The 20,376-nt window shown below is 52.2% G+C and overlaps 2 protein-coding genes across 4 annotated transcripts in view; both read left to right on the top strand.

The window, feature by feature from the left end:
- LOC105482976 (FAM3 metabolism regulating signaling molecule D) overlaps positions 1-8,824 on the top strand; it is a 33,779-nt gene extending 24,955 nt beyond the window's left edge. For all 3 annotated transcript variants that reach the window (XM_071091986.1, XM_011743519.2, XM_011743525.3), the window contains exons 7-10: positions 1,272-1,322; positions 5,294-5,378; positions 6,362-6,488; positions 8,397-8,824. In XM_071091986.1, coding sequence (XP_070948087.1) covers positions 1,272-1,322; positions 5,294-5,378; positions 6,362-6,488; positions 8,397-8,486 — 353 coding nt within the window. In that variant the 3' untranslated portion in view covers positions 8,487-8,824. The remainder of the gene's footprint in view (positions 1-1,271; positions 1,323-5,293; positions 5,379-6,361; positions 6,489-8,396) is intronic.
- A 6,652-nt stretch (positions 8,825-15,476) lies between these two features.
- Positions 15,477-20,376, top strand: part of LOC105482965 (family with sequence similarity 107 member A) — a 63,663-nt gene continuing 58,763 nt past the window's right edge. The window contains exon 1 of the mRNA XM_011743500.2: positions 15,477-16,117. Within this exon, the coding sequence (XP_011741802.1) occupies positions 16,094-16,117 (24 nt within the window). The 5' untranslated portion in view covers positions 15,477-16,093. The remainder of the gene's footprint in view (positions 16,118-20,376) is intronic.

Below are 20,376 nucleotides of genomic sequence, written 5' to 3'. Positions count from 1 at the left end.
TGGAGGCTGCAGTCAGCCAAGCTCACACCACCGCACTCCAGCCTGGGCAACAGAGAGAGACCCTGTCAAAAAAAAAAAAAAAAAAAGAGGTTAAGCAACTTGTCCAAGGTCACACAGCCTATAAAACCACCTACATTTGAACCTGGATCGAGTTAACTCCAAGTCTTAATTATTCACCTGAACGACCTCCCTAGACTAGAAATGTCTCAACCATGTACACAGCACTTACTGTATACGTGCATGCTGTGTATGCCACATGTGGGGAAGCCCAACAAATCATCCTCATCTATATGACCAAGAACAACACAAGGATTGCTAAAGACCGAGTAGTCTTTAACCTTCAGTGGCGCAGAGATTCCTCAGGATCTTCAAGCTATGCTGGCCTCGGCCTCCACCCCCACCACTCTCCCATTGCAGAAACATTCACGAGCGCACGCGATCACAAAAGCAGCTCCATAGGTTCATAGACTCCTTCTAAGGGCCCCAGGTAAATCATTCCATGGACGCTCCGTGGCTCCTGGAGAATCCTGGAGGGGCTGCTAAGCGAGCCTGCTCGCGCCGCCTGGACTGCGCCTCTCCCTAGACCCGGTCCCCACCCTCCTCCGTAAGCCTTGGAGCTGCCATCCCCTCTGCAACACCTCCATCTAGTGGCACAGATTGCGAACTGTAACGTTCCTCCCGAAGACCCGGTTCCCTGGAGGGTTTGGCCTTCGGACGCCTCCTCCCACAAAATCCACAAACGCAATCCGGGTTACTGGACCCTGGGAAACTGAGTACCGCTTAGCCCAACACAAATCCCTTTGCCTTCGAGAGGTGGAGGACTCCAGTTGTAGGTTTTCTATATAGGTGGAAATAATGATGACGACTATCATTTTGATTTTGATTTTGCAGCTAAAATTCATCTTGTATGACTACTATTAATATTTTAAATGTATCTCCTTTAGTTCCCACAACCCACTGTACAGATGCAAGAATTGAGGTCAAAATGCTAAGTCCTGAGTTAGACAGTGGTAGGACAGAACACAGACTCAGACTGAGTAGACTCAGTTCGATTCCAGAGACGCCCTTAGCCATTACATTCTTGAACCTCTCAGATGAGCCCAGCCATCCCTGGACACCTGCTTTAGTCCTGCATGCTCTTTATAGGACCTTATTTCATTATATTCTTGTTCTGTTTTTAGATCTTAGACTACAGATTAGCCATTTTCAGCAGAACGACAGGCAGAACGACACGCGTTACAGGGGATAATTGTTCTCCTCTTAACCTCTAGGAACCACAGGAGCTGTGCTGGGACAGAGGGCATTTGACATGTACTCTGGAGGTAGGTGCCTCTGCTGACACTGAAGTCACAGTGGGGGGTGTGGTGCAGACGGCTGAGCCTCTTCATGTGGCAAGGGACCTGGTGGCTCGAGGTACCTGGTGCTTCTTTCCACAGGAGGCACCCAGGAAGAGGTGCAGTAGCAGGTTGAGGGTGTCCTGCTGCTTTTGAAACTCCTTCTGGCCACCTCAGTTGGGATGTCCCAGACTCAGATCCTGAGACAGGGATTCAATTGCAATGCTTTATTTAAGAAGTGAGCTTAGGAAACGTCAGTAAGGGAGTAGGGAGCAGACAGCGACAGGAAGGAAGCCTGTGAAGAATGTGTCACTGAGCCTTTAACCAAAGTTGGAACCCTGGAGCCAGTGTGGAATACATGCCCCAGAGATCTCCCAGAGAATCGAGGGGACTGAGGTGCCCATGCCTCTAATTCCTTGGCATGCAATTCTGGCCTGCCCTGGGGGCAAAGTGAACTCTGGAGGCCAGGGAAGACCTTAAGGCAAAGCAATGTCAATGTTGATGTCACTGAAGTGCTATGGATGAGGCCGCGTGACCCATCGGCCACATCCACTAAAGCTCTGCTAGGTAAAGGTATTTTATTTCAAGGTTACAGGGATCTCTTGGGGACCCAAGGACAGGACAAGGCTCCTTTCTGGACCTGAGGCTCCGAGCTCTACACATCTTTCAGCAGATGCTTGTCTTCTCTCTGCACCCACGTGCTTTGCAGATTTTTCTGTGTACCTGGCTGCCCCTTATAGGAAGTCACTGCCCTCCTTGCTCTTAGCATGGCCGGGCGAGACAGGGTACTGACCTAGCTGTGCTGAAATCCCGGGCATCTAAGTCCCCACCAGCAGCCTCCTCGCCAACCAGCCACCTATGGGCAGGGGTGGAACCCTGATCCCACATTCTCAAAAGCTTTCAAAATGCAGCAGAATCAAAGACCTGCGCCCTGCAGGAACTGGTTTTCATCAGAGGGGGTGTCAGAGCCCAGGTGAATGCAATTTCCCTTCTGTATCCCTGAGACCCCAGGGCATCTCTGTGCTCGGCCATCCTGGGATGTACAGCACGTGTGACCATGGACCCAGGAAAGCCTGTCACAGAGCAGAAGGGGCCAAGTTGCTGCTAAACAGCTGGGATTCCCCTCTCCTGAATTCCCCTGTCTTTGTCTCAACCTCTAGGGAAAGCCCACTTTGTCTACACCCACCTACACACATGAGCCCAGGAGGGGAGAAAGTTACCAGGCAGCAGAAGGCAGGAAAGAGGCTGAAATTTGGGAGGTGGGGAATGCTGGGGATGTGATGTGCAGGACAACTCTTAGAGATGGGCAGCTGGGACCCTGTTCTGGGCCCAGGGCTTCGTAAGACCCCTCCTGGCCCTCCTCCATCTCCGTCCCAACTCATGGGTGAGGAGTCTGCAGAGCTAGGGGTGTGCTGACCTGGAGTCCGCATCAGGGCCCACACAGGCCTCCCGGAGTCTGCATCAGGGCCCACGCAGGTCTCTTGCCAGGTGTGCCCCACCCCCAGGCTTCAGACACTCCCCCAGGATGGAGGGGTGACCAGGGGCTGGCTGTTGCTTGACAGGAGGGTAGTGTGGATGGAGCTTGGATGGGCACACTAAAGTGCCCACATGCAGTGTGCAAGGTCCCTCCCAGTACAGGATAGAGCTGAGGACAGGGGCAACAGGAGATTGGGACAGGCCAGGGGCTGAGGACCAGACATCCTGCCTGGAGTCCTACTGATGTCCAGCATGGCCTGGGGCCAGGTTTATGGAAAAGGTCCAGTCTCCGGAGTCAGAGACTTCCAGAGGCATGACCTGAAGCAAGTGGCGCCTCTTGAGCCCCAGTTTCTTCATCTGTAACAGAGAGGCAGCTATAGTTTCCACTCCATAAAACTGATGTGAGGATTAGATGATAACCTGAAATAATTGGTGGAAGGGTGTCCAGCCTGACTGGTGGAGGGGTCCAGGCAAGCTGGTTTAGTCTTCTCCCTTCCCTCCTCTTCCCCTTCCCTCCCCTCTTCCCTCATTCCATCCAGATGACTCAGAAGCAAGGAGATCATCTGTCAGAATGAAAAGGAAAAAAAGTTTGAAGACAAAACTAAGCTTTAAAATGCCTTATTATAAACTTGAATGTAGCCATGACTGATGGGGACCCAGAAACAGAGGTATTGTGAGCAAGTAGCCCTTCCCTTCAGGAAACAAAAGGGGATGAAGGCTTTTTAAAGTGAGGTGATCATTAGCAGAAGGCATGCTTTATGTTTTCCAAATACCCACCGTCCATCCCGACAAGCACCAGACCATACATCTGCAACAACACAAATTAGTGGTGCTTTAAGAGCTCCCTCCTTTTGTCATAAAAGTTCAAGGGCCATTTCTTTAGAAGAGCAACTGTGGTGGTTGACCAGAAACCTGTCACTGAGCTGGCTGGCAGCTGGCCTTAGTTGGGAGAATGGCTTCTTCCCCAAGGTCCTAGGGGTCTGCACTGGAATACTAATAATCAAGACCAGCTTTGTAGGCCTGTGACCTGGGGACAGGGCAGTCACACGGGGCCCATGCTTGGAAGAATCTCACACTTGGCTTGATGCCTGCCATCGTGGTCTTGAAATACTGAATAATTTTTTTATTAAAAGGCCCTGCATTTTCATTCTGCACTGGATCCTGCAAATTATGCAGCCAATCCTGCTAATAATTTTTGGTTCCATTAGAGTATGCTTACTGTATGCCCAAAGTTATTGTCACATTTGCACTTTATAAAGATGCTATGAGCAGGGCTATTACTCATCCTCATTTGACAGATATAGTCTCTGCTTTAACCACTAGGTTGCTTGTTGCCAAACTTGAGCCCCCTCAAGTTGCACCATATCTAGAATAACATCTGCATTATTAGTATTTTCCTTTAAATTGGATCACTTTTTTTTTAACCTAAGTAAATATATATTAAAAGGAAACTATATTACTGCCTTAAGTAGAAAGCTATTATTACTTGTTATGCAGGAAAGGTGACCATAAAAATAATCATAATGGAGGGCCGTGGGACAGTGGCTCACGCCTGTAATCCCAGCACTTTGGGAGGCTGAGACGGGCGGATCACCTGAGGTTGGGAGTTCGAGACAAGCCTGACCAACATGGAGAAACTCTAATTCTACTAAAAACACATAATTAGCCGGGCATGGTGGCGCATACCTGTAATTCCAGCTACTCGGCAGCCTGAGGCAGGAGAATCACTTGAACCCGGGAGGCAGAGGTTGCGGTGAGCAGAGAGCACGCCTTTGCACTCCAGCCTGAGCAACAAGAGCGAAACTCTGTGTCCAAATAATAATAATGGTAATAATCACCATGGAAACAAATCAGACTCTTCACAGTGAGCTGGATGCTGATGCCTCCCCCAGGTGCTAAGCCTAGAGCTGCTCTCTGTTAGAGAGCTAGGCAAGTTAGGAAGGCATTAAAGACACACGCAGAGACTTGCTCCCTGACACAGCAGGAAAGTTGTATTAACAGTAGACTCAAGTTGTCTCCCAGGGATCTCAGCTGTCTGAGGCCACGTGCTATACCATCTAAAGTCAGCACAGATAATCTGGGCATTGTCCGGTGTAGAATGGGGTCTGGGTTATGCAAAGGGCCCGGAGCACCTGAGAGATGATGACACTTGGTCCCCTGAGGGGTAGGCACATAAGGGCCCTTCTCCAATGGTGCTCATCCTCAGCTGCAAATCAGAGTCACATGGGGAATTTCTAAACTCCAGTGTCCAGAAGCCACCCCACATCACCTGGATGAGTCCCCCTCACTCTGCTCACTCTGCCCTCCCCTAGGACAACGGCTACAGGGAGCTCCACCTGGGATGCTCCTCCTCCTGGCTTCTGAGCTCAGCCCAGTGTCCACTGGGCCTAGCTGGCTCCTGCATCATAGGGCAGTAGACAAGCATGAGAATGACCAGGGCTCATTTCCCCTAAATCACCTGCACCTTTTCCTTCCTCCCCCAGATGTTAATCACCTAGTGAAATTCCTTAAAGAAATTCCAGGGGGTGCACTTGTGCTGGTGGCCTCCTACGACGACCCGGGGACCAAGTAAGTAGAAAACTCTACCTGCCAGGCCACCCAGTAATGCAAGCTGAATACCTTCAAACGCTGCACACCCTTTTCTGCTGTTTTGCCAGCTCCATTTTCTGGCAACTTATCTTGAGGAAATTATCAGACAAGTATGCAAAGCGATGTTCTAGGAGGTTGATCACAGCCTTCATTACCACAGTGGAAAACTGGAAACCCTCTCCCTGTCCAATAGAACAGCTGACCGGCCACAGAAACTATGACATATGGTGACATAGGATATGATATACGCACAAATGAAGACAGACTGCATCAAAAATGATGCTGCAGAAAGTATTTAAGGCCGAGACGGGCGGATCACAAGGTCAGGAGATCGAGACCATCCTGGCTAACATGGTGAAACCCCGTCTCTACTAAAAATACAAAAAACTAGCCGGGCGAGGTGGCGGGTGCCTGTAGTCCCAGCTACTCGGGAGGCTGAGGCAGGAGAATGGCGTAAACCTGGGAGGCGGAGCTTGCAGTGAGCTGAGATCCGGCCACTGCACTCTAGCCTGGGCGACAGAGCGAGACTCCGTCTCAAAAAAAAAAAAAAAAAGAAAGTATTTAAGGACATGGAAAATTGCCCACCCTCTAGTGCTAAGTGAGCGGCAAAAAACACTCTATGGAAATATATACACTGATTACGCCAAGGGGAGGAGGGGTGAGACCATATTTCTTAGTTACTTCTTTGTGATCTTCCATATTTTCCAAATGAATGTGTATTGTGTTTGTAAACAGAGCAGTACTGTTTTAACACATCTCCAGCCCCACCTGAGGCCCTTCTAGAGAGGAAGTCTTGAAGCCCTTTGCCCTGTCCTTCCTGAGTGCAGCCGTGTTCTCTAGGCACCCCCAGGGCAGATGCTGAATGGGGAGAGGGGTGGGAACCTCGCCCCATGGGAATCCCACCATCTGATGCCCCTTTGACCCACCCCCGCATCCTGACCATCCTCTCTGGTCCTCTGCAGAATGAATGATGAAAGCAGGAAACTCTTCTCTGACTTGGGGAGTTCCTACGCAAAACAACTGGGCTTCCGGGACAGCTGGGTCTTCATAGGAACCAAAGACCTCAGGGGTAAAAGCCCCTTTGAGCAGGTGGGTTCTGGGCCACAACCCGGCCCTATGAAGGATGGACGAGGAGCTGGGCGGTGGTAGGAAGAACAGTCACCCAGTCACCTCCCGAGGGCCTTAAAATTGGGAGGATTGTGTGGGGAGAGGCCCTTGGTTGTCATTCACTCCAAAGGACAGGGTGGTCTGATTGGCCAGGAAGCCGCCTTGGCCATTTCGCAAAAGCTGGGTCATATGTAAACACGCAAGTATACAGGTAAGTACCAGAAAAGGAAGAGGGAAAAGGAGAAAAGAAGGATGATGGGGAAGTGAGGCATGAAGGAAGGAAAAAGAAATGGAAATATGAAGCTGTGTGACAGGGAAGGGGAACCTGGGGAAAGGAGCAGGATGCCTGTCCCCATCCCTTCAGCCTCCCTGGCTGGGCATGGAGAATACGGGGAGGGAAGTGAGAAGGCAGGGAGGAGGCCAATGCCATCATCACACAAGAGGCGCCAGAGCGGGCAAGTGCAGGGAACCATGTGCTGAGCTCTAGGAAGGGCACCACGATTGTGATTTCTTTCTTAAGCTAGAAAATGTGGTCTTGGTCTGTATGCATATGTTTCTAAGAGGATGTATTCAGGTAACTAGAAATTGCCTGTGAAGAACTCAGGAGGCCTGTGGGCAGGGGCGGGGGGTGGCATGGTTCCCGAATGTCCTGTGGGGGTGCTGCAGCAGGGCCCTGGCAAGAGGCCTGAGGCTGCATGGGCAGGTGGTGCTGTTCTGCCCCGAAGCATGGGCTCCAGACCCAGAGGAACCGGCAAGACAGAGGAAGCATGGGAGTACAGGAAGCCCAGCACCAGCTTCACCCACCTGCAACCAGCTGGCTGGGATCTGATGCCCAAAAATGAACCAAGCACCCTGATGGGACTAAGCCAGTCTGTTCTTTGTCCCCACACTTGGGAAACTGGGTTTTAGACAGGTAGCATCTAGAATCTCTTTTTTAATTCCTAAGAGTCAGCCACAATGATTCCAACAGCAGATTTTGCCATTTACATTTTTTTCTTTCATAAACTAAACCTGAGCATTTTAGACACAATCCTAAGTGATTCTATTCTTCTAACATACTTATTACAAGTATATGTATATTTTTTGAGACAGGGTCTCACTCTGTCACTCAGGCTGTAGTGCACTGGCACAATCTCGGCTCACTGCAGCATCGACCTCCTGGGCTCAAGTGATCCTCCCACCTCTGCCTCCTGAGTAGCTGGGACCACAGGCATGTGCCACCACACCCAGCTAATTTTTTTATGTTTTCTGGAGACAGGGTTTCCCATGTTGCCTAGGCTGGTCTTGAACTCCTAGCCTCCAGTGACCCTCCTCCCTTACCCTCCCAAAGTACTGGGATGATAGGTGTGAGCCACTGCGCCCCATCCCTTATTATTAGTATTAATTAATATTATGTGGTGGTTCTGCCACTTACCAGCCAGTGACTATGGGCAGTGACCCACTGTGCCTCAGCTTTCCCATCTGTAGAATGGGATGTAAACAGTGCACACTCCCTAGGGCCACAGTGCAGATTAAATACATAAGGCACTGCAGAACAGCACCTGGCATACAGCAAGCCCTCAAGACGAGCTAGGAGTCTTCTTTTTATTGTTGCTATCATTATTGTCATTTGAGGTATCCTAGAGGGACACAGAGAATTTGAGGGGAGGGGCTAGATCTCTCCAACAACTGGTTACCCTTCAGGGCGTGAGAGCAGTAACTGGGCTCTGATCCCATCTCTGAGACCTTGAGCAAGTTGCATCCCCTCTCTGAGCCTCAGTTTCCCCATCCGTGAAGTGGGTTAATAACATCCCACACCCCCATTTAGGTTTAGAGCACAGTGCCCATGCGGGCATGAGTTCTAAACGGCCTCACTCAATGCCTATATTTCTCTGTCTTCTCTCTCTCTAGTTCTTAAAGAACAGCCCAGACACAAACAAATATGAGGGATGGCCAGAGCTGCTGGAGATGGAGGGCTGCTTGCCCCCGAAGCCATTTTAGGGTGGCTGTGGCTCTTCCTGAGCCAGGGGCCTGAAAAAGCTCCTGCCTGACTTAGGAGTCGGAGCCCGGCAGGGACTGAGGAGGAGGAGCAGGGGGTGCCACGTGGAAGTCACTGCCGGTCCTTGCATGCTGTGTCACGCCTCCCCTCCTTGGAAACCGAACCCTCCCACAGCGCATCCTACCCGGGAGACCAGCCTCAGGGGATCCTTCTGGAACCAGCTGTCTGTGGAGAGAACAGGGTGCTTTCGTCAGGGACTGCTGGCGGCCAGTCCTGAGGAAGGACCGACTGCCCTGACTTGAGCCTAATTAAATTTTATTTTTGCTGGTTTTGAATGAACTTTCTGACCACTCCAGTGGCCACATTTCTCCCTGGGATTGAACTGCTCCAGACTCAGCATGGGCCACGGGTCAGACAGGTCGGTGACAGCTTCAGGCTCCCCCTTAGGCAGCTGTGAGGGAGCTGTGTTTCTGGGATTTCCCATGGGCCTGAGAGAATCCTTGGTTCCTGCATAACATGTGGGATGGACGGGAACAGAGGGAGCCGGGGACAGGACGCAAGGAATACTGTCATCACCCGCTGTCTGAAGGAGAGCTGGAGCAAGTCCAGAGCAGGAGAGGGTAAGGAGGGGTAGATCTGAACCCGGCTGGAAGGAGCAGCCAAGCTGTGCTGCTGGCTTCAGGGAAGACAGCCGGGCTGTCTCTGCCCCAGGAGCAGACCCTGCAACAAGGATGCAAGGGCAGGCAGTATATTTGGGAGGTGATTGTGGGAAACACCAGTAGAGAAGTAGGGAAGTGAGGCCGGGCGCGGTGGCTCAAGCCTGTAATCCCAGCACTTTGGGAGGCCGAGGCGGGTGGATCACGAGGTCAGGAGATCGAGACTATCCTGGCTAACATGGTGAAACCCCGTCTCTACTAAAAATACAAAAAAAAACTAGCCAGGAGTGGTGGCGGGCGCCTGTAGTCTCAGCTACTTGGGAGGCTGAGGCGGGAGAATGGCGTGAACCCGGGAGGCGGAGCTTGCAGTGAGCCGAGATCACGCCACTGCACTCCAGCCTGGGAGACACAGCGAGACTCCGTCTCAAAAAAACAAAAAGAGAAGTAGGGAAGTGAGATGGCGAGGGAAAGGAGGGGAAGGCAGCCAGTAAAGGGTGTGGTTTCAACCCATCTACCCCTGTGGGGACTGGAGCTAACTCCCACCCAAAGCTCTAGGAATCAGGGTAAAACACGCACCTTGGAGATACTCCACCGGGGAGTGAGGGAGCTGGGGTATTTACACACCGACTCCCATCAGTGGTTTGTTGAGGGCTTCTGGTGTTGGGGATGATATGAATTCCTAGGTGCTTCTTGCCTGCCCTGCCTGGGGAAGAGTGGCCTTCTGTGGCTTCACAGCAAGCCCCCAGCCAAGAGAGGGCAATGCCAGCTGCTGGCAGGCCACAGGAGAACATTGAAATGGGAAGGCCCAAGGGATACGGTGCCAAGACCTGCCTGAGGTTTCTGAGAAGGGCCCAGTTCCCAGGCTCTAGACTAAGTCTTGAAAGGGGGTTGTGGGGGCAGAAAGCGTTGCTACTCAGCCTCCCGGAGTATGTGCTGGGGACACCACCCTTCAATGAAGAAGAAGCCCTCTGCCCAAGCACAGATGCCCACCAGTGGCCTGGGACTCACAGCTCCCAAGACCTGGGGCCTGGGAGCACATCAGATGTGCCAAGATAGCCTGGGGTAGAGACAACAGTGTGTGTGAACCTTCCACCAGGGGCCACAGCAGGTGGGACATGGGCTACAGTTGCAGTGATATCAAAATCAAGGTCCAGGCCAGGTGCAGTGGCTCATGCCTATAATCCCAGCACTTTGGGAGACCAAGATGGGCAGATCACCTGAGGCCAGGAGTTTAAGACCAGCCTGGCCAACATATAAAAGTTAGCCAGGCATGGTGGCACTCGCCTGTAATCCCAGCTACTTGGGAGGCTGAGGCAGGAGAATCATTTGAACCCGGGAGGTGGGGGTTGCAGTGAGCTGAGATTGCACCACTGCACTCCAGCCTGGGTGACAGAGTGAGACCCCATCTCAAAAAAAAAAAAAATTCAAAGAGCCCTGGGGAGAGCCATGCTCAGGGTTGGCTGAGGAAGCCAGAAGGTGCCCATCCAGACATCCTGTCAATTCCATCACTCCCTGCCCAACTCACCTCAGCTCACCCTCAGGGATGAAAGGGGGAGCATGCTGGCAGCCACTTCCAACCACATCAGTGGACTACCTGGAAAACATCTTCCCAGAAACCTGCTCTGGGAATGAAGCTGGCAGGAAATTTTCATCATGACCATAAACACCTTTGAGAGCTTGGAAATTTCGCTTTACAACAAGCAAGAGTACCTTATAAAATTTTTAAAGAACGTATAAAGACCTCTAAAGTGAGCTTATGAGCAGGGACAGGGCTAGGCAGAGGGCTCTTGGCAGTGGCCACCATTTTAAGACATGGGGTAGCTGCGTGGTTGAAGAGAAGACACATGGACTTTTCCAGAAAGTGCACCGCGCAACACTTCAAAGAAGACAGAGACTATGTCAACTGGCTCAATCAGAGAATGCAGGGAAGAGTCCCAGTTCCCCTTTCCCACATTTTATTGCTAATGGTCAGTCTGAACTCTTCTTTGAAGAACTGCCTTTGGCTACTCATACCTTCTTTGAGCACAAGTGCAAAGAAGACAGACCAGGAAGCTCCTTAGCTAATGACAGGCAGGTGTGGGAATGTGAAAGGCCAGCTCCTAATCCTGGGGCATGATGACCACGAGGTGCGATTTACACTCCAGGATTCCCAGAGGGATCAGGCGGGAACTGGGACTTTGCCTGCAAGTGTCCCTTTGCTTACCTCCTTCCCCTTTCCCATCCTGCTCCTCCACTGCCTTACCAGTGTCCCCAGGGGCCAGTCCTTAACAAATCAATCACCTACATGACGATCCCTATCCCAAGTGGGGTCCTGGGGGACCCATCCTAAGAGAGGCGGTGGGCATGGCCAGCTGGATGGGACTGAGCCGCAGCCTGGCCTGGGAGATAAGACCTCCAGGTCTGCAGGAATTGTTGTCATAAAAGGGGTCAGTTCTCAAGGAGAAAGAGCTCAGAGTGGGGGAGCTGCACTTGCCACTGCCATGTGGAGCCCGTGGAAGAGGCAACGTGCTGTTCCACACCAGGAAACACAAGGGAGAGATTAGGGATCATGCCCTCCTCCAGCCTCCCACTCCTTGACAAGGTGTAGGCCTCAGGGGACACATCCTCAGATGCCCAGAATAAGCCAGAAGATAAGCCCAAGTGGCCATCGTTGTACCCCCATAACCCACCAAGGAGACTGCATTCTCAAGCCAGTCACACTAGGCCCCCCTGGGCTGGGTGTCACAAAAGTGGCAAACACCCGTCAGACTCTCAACGTCATTTTCAGGACATTGTGGCCACTACAGGGACCCCCAGGTCAGCTCGAGCTGTAGAGAGTTGGATCTTTATCGCCATAAAGAGTCGCTCTCATCACTCAGCAAGCAGTTAAGACTCACCTGCTATGGATCAAGAGTCCGGTAGGCTTGCGGCTGCTGCAGTGAAGAAAACCCAGCAGTCGGTGAAGAAAATCCCACTCAGTCTAGCGCGTGATACAAATCCAGAGACAACATGGCTTGGTAAGGGGGAAGACTACAGGACCCCTGCCCCAGCCTTGGGGATCTAGGAAGGCATCCTGGAGGAAGCAGCACCCACGCTGAGCCCTCAGGAGTGTGTAGGAGCTCGCCAGGCAAAGAAGGGAGGGAAGAGCATATCAGGCCAGGGAACAGCACAAACAAGGCCTGGAAGGGGCAGAGGGTGGGTGACAGGGCTGAGTGGGAGGTAGGAGCCCAAGGGGACTTGTGAGCTGGGCAGAGGGCTTGGACTTTGTCCCAGGGCAGGGACACACTGGGAGATTTAAGCTGGGGGCAAGGTGACCGGATCTGCATATTTTGAAAATTCCTTGCTGCTGTGAGAAGGGTAGAGGAAGGGAGGCCAGTGAGGATGTCGTGTCATCCGGGAAGAGAGGTTGGTGGTCTGGACCAGGGGCCTGTCCCGGGGATCATCAGAAAGTGAAATGGATAAGACTTGGGACACTTTCTCACTGGGGTCGGCAAGCCTTAAGGAATCTCTGCAAGCTAATCGTGACCTCAGAACTGGGGGCTTGGATTTGCCTCCCCGCTCCCTGCCAATGTGCCTCCCACCCACCCCAGGAGTGAGGATGGAGCTGTGAGGGGTGGGGTCGTAGGGAGAGCTTTCCAGAAGCTGTAATTCTGGTCCTCACCAGTAGGTGGCAGCACAAGCTAGAAAGGGAAGGTTGGCAAGGTCTCCCCACACACCCAACCCTTGGGAAAGGCTGTTGTGCCTAATGAACTCGTTATCTGGGACTTCCCAAGGGGCACTGAACTTATCTTCAGCCTTGCTGATAGTGTAACAACTGCAGCTCCTCACTTCTACAGAGAATTGCAGTTTTCCAGATGTTCTGCTCAGAGCTTTGCATGAATTACCTCATTTCATCCTCATAGCCCCCTCGTCCACGGGGTGGGAACCATTGTTATCCTGTTTTACACAGGAGGAAGATGAGGCTCAGAGAGGTCAAGTGACTTGTCCAAAGTCACATAGATAAGGAGTCTCAGAATAAGGGCTGGAATTCCAGTCTGTCTCCAACATTACATGAAACAGATATGTTTGCCCTAAACATACTGTTTACTCTCAGGTAAACAGTGTTTCTCCCATCCTCGTTCTCCTCCTCTCTTCCTCCCTTCCCCTTTTTCTCCTCCCCCTCTTCCCCTGCTCCTGAATGCCTCTGAAGACTTTTGAAGATTGCACAGAACCTCAGAGTTAGAATTCTCGACCTCTGCCTTCACTGTTTTGGCAGAGATGGAGAGGAAGTGGGTTCAAGGGATTTAGAGCTCCTCTTTTTAAAGCCCAAAGCTCCCCTCACACTTTGTAAGCCTTACTTCCTTCTATAAGGTTGTGGGTCCAGAAGGAGCAGATGTTTACTCTCATTTTTTAGACGAAGAAACAGAGTCTAAGGGATGTGCCCAGCACACGCATTGAGATAGGGCAAAAATGGATCTAGAACACCTGCTCGTTGGTCCTCCACCACCAGCTATCACTTCATAAATTATCTGTTCACGTATTCCAAGTACATCCTCTGTGCCTGGGCTCTGGGGCCTCCACCCCCATTCCTCCTGCCCGTGCCATGTGGCCTGAATGTTGCATTTTGGGTCATTATCCTGCCAGGGGCTGGACTTCAGAGCACAATCACAGGCTCCGTCAACCAGGCTTTCACTGCAGCACTAAGCCACATTTCAGAAGGGCTCCAAGCAGATGGAAAAAATTAATAAATGCGTAAAATTCATTTTCTCTCCTCCCACCCCACCAAGAGTCAAACTGGTGGATAATTATGGGATGGCTGCCAGAGGAATTGGATCTTCAGCGCTGACTTACAGCATTTTTACTGCTCCATCTGACAGCCAATTTAGTCATTTCCCTTTACAATTTTGTGGACTCTCTCCTTTCTGCAGGAAACCCGAAACTGTAATCAGGCCATGACTGGAACAGGGAGAAAAGGAGTGGGGAGCAGCTGAGGAAGGCAGGGGCTGAACCCCAAGGGAAGGGGCAGAAGGAAGAAGCCACATGTTTGCTTGGCTGGAGGGGTCACGGATATTGGAGGAAATACAGTAATAACAACAACAACAGTATTAAGCAGTGCCATGCAGTGAGCACTTTCGATGAGCCAGGACTGCCTTAAGCACTCGACCTACTTAGACTATTTCATTTAATCCTCCATCATGGATTCTTCTACTAATATTGCTCTAGACTCGGGGTAAACTGAGGAGCAGGACAGACCAGGCCCTGGCCTTTGTGGAACTGCCATTCCAGGCAGAGGAGACAGACAATAAACACAGAAGTCCTATCATTTCAGTTGCTGATGAGTGCTACGACAAAGTAATAAACAGAGAGCCTGGGACCTGCTTTGCAGAAGGCATCGGAGAAAGCTGCTCTGAGGAGCCTGAAGGACAAAAAGGATGGAATCATGCAACGCTCAACATATGGGGAATGGAGGGGAAGTGGGGGAGGGAACATCCCACGCAGAAAGAATAGCAAGTGCAAAGGCCCTGAGACGGGGGGAGAGGTGCTGTGACCCAGAAACTGCCAGGGAGAGGGAGGAGAGGGAAACAGGGTCCTAGCAAGACCGTTGATCAGACCTCGTGGACCATGGGGGATCTCGCTCTGTTGGCAAGGCTGGATCTAGAATGCCTAATTCTTGACTCTCCACCAGCTGCCATTCTGTGAGTCATCTGTGTATGTGCTGCAGGCACCTACTGTGTGCCAGGCACCGTGCTAGAGGAAAGGAAAGGGTGGCAAGTTCTCCCCAACCCGCCTCTTGGGAATGGGTGTTGTGCTTAGTGAACTGGTTATTCGGGACTTTCCAGTGGGCAGTGGACTTATCATTTGTGTTCTTAGCAGCGTGATAGCAGCAGTGCCTAACTTCTCTGAGGAACTGTTGTTTGCCAGATGCTCTGTGCATCCCCACAGCCCCATGCAGTGGGGGCAACTGTTACCCCACCTTTGGTGAAGTGACAGATAAGACGGAGCGACACGCTCTGATTTATGCTTTCACAAAATGATGGCTTGAGCTGTACACACACACCTTACCCCATATAGCTCTGTGCAGTGTGCTTCACACACACACACACACACACACACACACACACACACACACGACATCGTGCCTCCAAGGCCACACAACTCTCGGGGACAGAGCTACAGTTCAAGCCCAAGGTCTCTTCAGCCTTAACCTCGGCCACAAGCTGGCATCACGGAGAAGGAAGAGGCTGGCAAATGAGGAGGAGGGTGACTGCCGGGGGCACTTTGAGAACTTGGCCCCAGGCCTGAAATCCGGCCTCCAGATATTTTCTTGGCCTGAGCCCAGACCAGCCACCCTCCAGCCCTCCCAGGCAGCCTGCTGCCCAGTTGAATGAAGGAGTCCGCTCTCAGAGTTTCTGCCGTGGGAGAGCCCCGGACCTCAAGCGTCTTCAAAGGTCTATTATTAATGGGGCCATCCAGCTGAAGCTGACATCCCCACGCAGCCCTCCCAGAGCTCTGCACCTCAGCCAGCCCATGGCCTCCACTCTCTGGCCCTGTCTGCTGAGCGGTGCCCAGCAAGACGAGAAGGCCAAGTCCTGCCCGCTGGGCCAGCCAGAGGTCACCTGCCGCGCCTGAGCTACCGGTGTGCGGTGAGAGGACTGCCCTGCATCTTCCCTCGGCTCCCAGCTGCCTCAGTTTCCCTTCCTGAGAAAGGCGGGGTTCTGGGAGGTGAGGAGCTGCAGGGACCCACGAAGGGCATGGAAGCCGCCTGGGGACACTGGCCCGTCTGTCAGGATCAATCGCCCTAAGCCTGTCTGAGGCGCTCCAGGCTTAGGAGCAGCTGTGAAAGCCGCCTTTGTGCCTGGGAGAATGAGCCGCAAGAGGACAGGGGGCCCTGGCCCCGGGAGCCCCTTGGGTCCTGGCTCCTGAGATCAACACCATCAGGGAAGACCCCAGCCTGGCCCCTGCAGCCCACCCAGGCCTGGTGCCCACTTCGTGCCATGGGAGCAGCCCAGGGGAAGAAGGTAGGAACCCCCAAGTGTCCTGTTGGGGCCCTCGACATGGGAAGGGAGACTAGACCTAGCAAGTGGGAGCCCCAACCCACCTACCCTGAAGCTTCATTTGGCACTGCCCACCAGCCCTCCTCCTGGAACTCACAGCCAAGACTTGCATCTAGAAGGCAGGCTGGGGCTCAGGGAAAAACCAGTGCCCTATCTCTCCATCTCTAGGACAGACTTGGGGACAGCCAAATCTCTCTGGCTCCCTGGTCTTAACCACACACATCTCTACTTCCCTGAGTAAAAGCTCCCTGGGTACCCCTTCCCCATACCTCAGGAGACTGTCTGACACAGGTGGATACAGGGGAAAGATCTTAAAATTGTTATTATTATTATTATTATAAAGTTGACTAACCAGCTGTTACCAGTTGTAGGGCAATGGGCAAGTTATTTAAGCTTTCTGTACCTTATTTCCTCACCTGTAAAATAGGGCCACTAATAATCACTACCTTGGAAAATCATTGTGAAAATTAAGTGAGTGAAAGTGTTTAGAACACTGCCTGGCACTGTGTAGAGGCTTTGCTCCGTTATTATTAGAATTCTGTTCATGTTATTATCCCTCGCCTTCTAAGCCTGAGCTCTCAGCTAGAGGTTGTAGACAGCACTGCCTCAGCAGTGTTTCTGGAAATGTGCTCTGTGGACCCCTGCATCAGCGTTGTGGTGTGGGGAATAGGAGGGAGCTTGTGAAACAGTCACTTTCTCAGGGCCAGTCAGACCTCCTGGGTCAGCCTCTTAGGGGCAAAGAGGGGAGGGGCCTGCACTTACTCACTAGCTCTCAGGATTGTCCTACATGCTCACTGCTCTCCGCCCACAGCGACCCAGCACTGCCGTCTCAGTGGCATAGCCAGGCTGCCGGGTCCCAGCTCCACCACCCATCTACTGTGGCGATGACCTGAACCCCTCTGGACCTCAGCTTCTTGTTTGTAAAAGGGGGCTGGTACCTGCTTCGTGGGAGGTTCAACAAGATGATGCCTTTGAAGTGCTTTGTGTGCTACCCCACCCCCAGAGGCTCCCCAATAAACAGGGGACTCTGATCCTCAGGCAACCAGTGATGACCTGTTCCATCAAGGTTGAGAAACTCAAGGAAGAAGTAATTTCTTAGCCAGGGTCATGCAGCTAGTGGGGGAAAGAGCAGGGTGCTGTTGTTGTTGCTGTTGTTAATTTGGAAAGAGGAGCTTTATTTCTCATAAAGAGTTGCAGCCTGCAGGGTGGCCATTCTGACAGGCTGGGAAGCATGGCCTCTGGCCAGAATCCAGAAACTGACACTTTGAGGAAGAGGCAAAGGGAATAGAAATTATGCTGAGCAGCATGGCCAAATATACATATTCAATAAGCTGTGGGAGGAGTCATGCATATTTATGAAAGGAGAAACATCTGCATGCACAGTTGAGCTCCATGCCTCTTATGGGCCCCAGATACAAAAAAATGTTGGCCTTAGTGTGATCAGAGGGTGGAGTTTTCAGCCCTCTGATGTCAAAGGTGAAGCAGGGGGCACAAAAACCCTCACTGTGCATCCTCTGCAGACTGGTTAGAACCGCTCCATGATCCGTGGTCTCTTATCAAGAAAAAATGCTGGTTGGTTTTTGTGTTAAAACCACAAAAGGGAGGCGCAGTTGGTTGAAATCAGTATGGAGTCTTTTGAAAAGGCCGGTTTCTGTTTAGCTCTTAGGGAAGAAAGTCTAATGGAGGTTATCAAGGGATGGGGCACTATGGGGCGCGTGCAACCTCCCATCCCGTCATGGCCAGAAACTTGGTTTTCAAGATTTCTCTGGGGTCTCCTTGGCCAAGAGGGGGTCCGTTCAGTCACTTGCCGGGTAGGGGGGTGTTTAAAGTTTTATTTTTATTTCTTATTTTTATTGGGTAGGATTTTGACCCCGTTCTGCTTGACTCCAAACAACCCAGCCCATCCCACCCTTCCTGGTCCATAGCTCTGTCCACGGCATCTTCCTCAGCCCCACCCCAACCTCCCACAGAAGGCTGTTGGTCAGGCACCTGCTGCCCTGTGCCAGGGCCTGTGTGGAGCTGGAGCCAAGGGTGAGGAGACACAGCCCCTGCCCTTGAGGCCATCCCTGTCAGTTGTGGAGACTGATAGGCAGGTAAAAAATAGTTGGGAGTGTGTGTGACAGTTGAAGCAGAGGTGACTGGGCACATGACCCCTGGGCCAGGAGTCAAAACACAACATCGTTGCTTCTATTCCTCTTAGGCAAGGTCTGGACTTCACTTTTAGGTGAAGTCACCTTTGTCCCTTGGGGAATGTCAGGGGCATAGGCTTTGCCTAGAATCCTAAACCCACACTGGCAGGGGATGGAAGGGATCACGTGGTTGGTTAAGGCCAACCAGAGCCCACCCTTGGAGCCGGAGATCTGTCTCCCAATGGCATGACTGCTACTCAATGGAAGGGAGGGTGGGTGCTGGACATTTCATTGTAATGGACCTCCAGGAGGAGAGACAGTGTTCTCTCCAGCTGCGGGGTGGGCAGAGAGAGCGGAAGAACGCTGAAAGGGTCGAGGGTGTGACAGATAGACCACGGGGCCAGGAGTCAAAACACAGACATTGTTGCTTCTGTTCTTCTTAGGCAGGGCCTGAACTTCCCTTGGACTTGGCATTTTTTTAAATCTGCCCCTATCAAGGGCACCAAAGTTCCCTTTCCTCTATCAGGGTTTTTGCAAGAAGGTATTTTAACGCACAGAAGCAATCCCTCTAACACTGTTTGGAACATTCCAGAAGTTTCAACATTTGACCCGTTGGGCATGCATTGATACTAGAGAGGTGAGTGCAACCCAGATGTCTGGACAGGAGCCACATTTTAAGCCCTTGCATTGCACAGCAAGGCCACAGGTCCTGGGGCAGCAATGGGTTCAAAAAAAGCACCCTCCATGGGCCTCAGACACCAGCCAGTTCACAGACACCAACAGAATGTGGGCATGCCGTCCTCCACCCCAATCAGCAGCGGTCAGTGCCCTCGCCCAGGATAAAGGACACAACCAAAAGCTTCCAGAGGCTGCCCCTGCACAAGTCCAGTGCCCCAGGCTGCGACCGTAATGACGCCCTTAAAGGGGCTACTAAAAGGAAAATGTTCCTGAGCACAGCTCCCATGCACTGCCACTTCTGCACCAATTCGCTCATTCAATCTTCAAACAGTTCTTGGACGTGGAGAGTTTTATCCCCCAGAAATCTAGAGACATGGAGAGGTTAAGCAAGAGGCTCAGGGTCACCCAGCTGGTAAGGGTGGAGTTAACATTTGACCCAGGCCACCCTAAGAGCCTGGCCTCTCAAACAGCAAACCCCACTGCCAGCGCTTCTGAAGGTAGAAACACAACAGTGCTCACATCCCACCCGGAGCCCCTCTCGGGGTATCTCATTTAACCCCTCTGAGCCTCAGTTTCCTCAGCTGTCAAGCAGCATGATGATTTACCTTCCACAGTAGGCTTGGGTGAGGTGCCCGGCACTCAGTGGGTGCTCAGGGAATGGCACATGGTCCTGTTGCTGCTGCTCTAGAGGCGGCAGGTGGAGCTTCCGCAGGGCGGGAGGCAGCAGCAGAGGCCCCTGGAGGTTCGTACATTTGGCTTTCATTCTCTAAAACATTTCTCCAAACCCAACACCACCCAGGTTTTTTGTGGCCCTGAAGGAGTCCTGTCCTCTGACCCTGTTATTTACCAAGCCACTCATTGCTTTGCATTCGTCTTCATTATGAGAAAGTTGCCTTGACTGAAACAAAAGGGGAAAAAAATAGAAGTACTATGGCTAAATTTGATGAATGGCCTGAAAGGGCGTGTTCATTCTCATGGAGCCCAGACGGCATACATCTGGCTGGGCCCTGCTGGCTCCCTGAACAATTTTCCCCACCGATGATGGATGGGCCTGCCTGGTGCTCAGGGCTGCCCAGCCCAGCAGAGGATGCCAGCTCGTTGCACCCAGCTCAGTGACGCGTGAGGACCTCATCAGGAGGCCCTCACAGCCCATGCCATCCTATCACCCCGACTCTGCCCACTGCCTCAGACGGCTTCTCTGAGGGGAATGGGGCCTCGCACCTCACTCCTGGGTGCTATGGAGACTCCACAGCTGGGTTCCCATAGGACTTCTGGGCCCACAATGGGAGGCTCGAGGACAAGAGGAGAAATGTGTCAGGAGCTCATGGGGGTGAGGAAAAAGTACCCCCCCCCCAGCAAAGGCAGAGCCCCCGTGCTGCCCAGCAGCCTCCTCACTGGGCCCTGGTCTCCGGGATC

Source organism: Macaca nemestrina, chromosome 2 (genome assembly GCF_043159975.1).
Source record: "Macaca nemestrina isolate mMacNem1 chromosome 2, mMacNem.hap1, whole genome shotgun sequence".
In the NCBI taxonomy this organism is placed as follows: domain Eukaryota; kingdom Metazoa; phylum Chordata; class Mammalia; order Primates; family Cercopithecidae; genus Macaca; species Macaca nemestrina.
The sequence above is the reverse complement of the archived record's forward strand: the minus strand, read 5'-3'. Positions and strand labels throughout refer to the sequence as shown.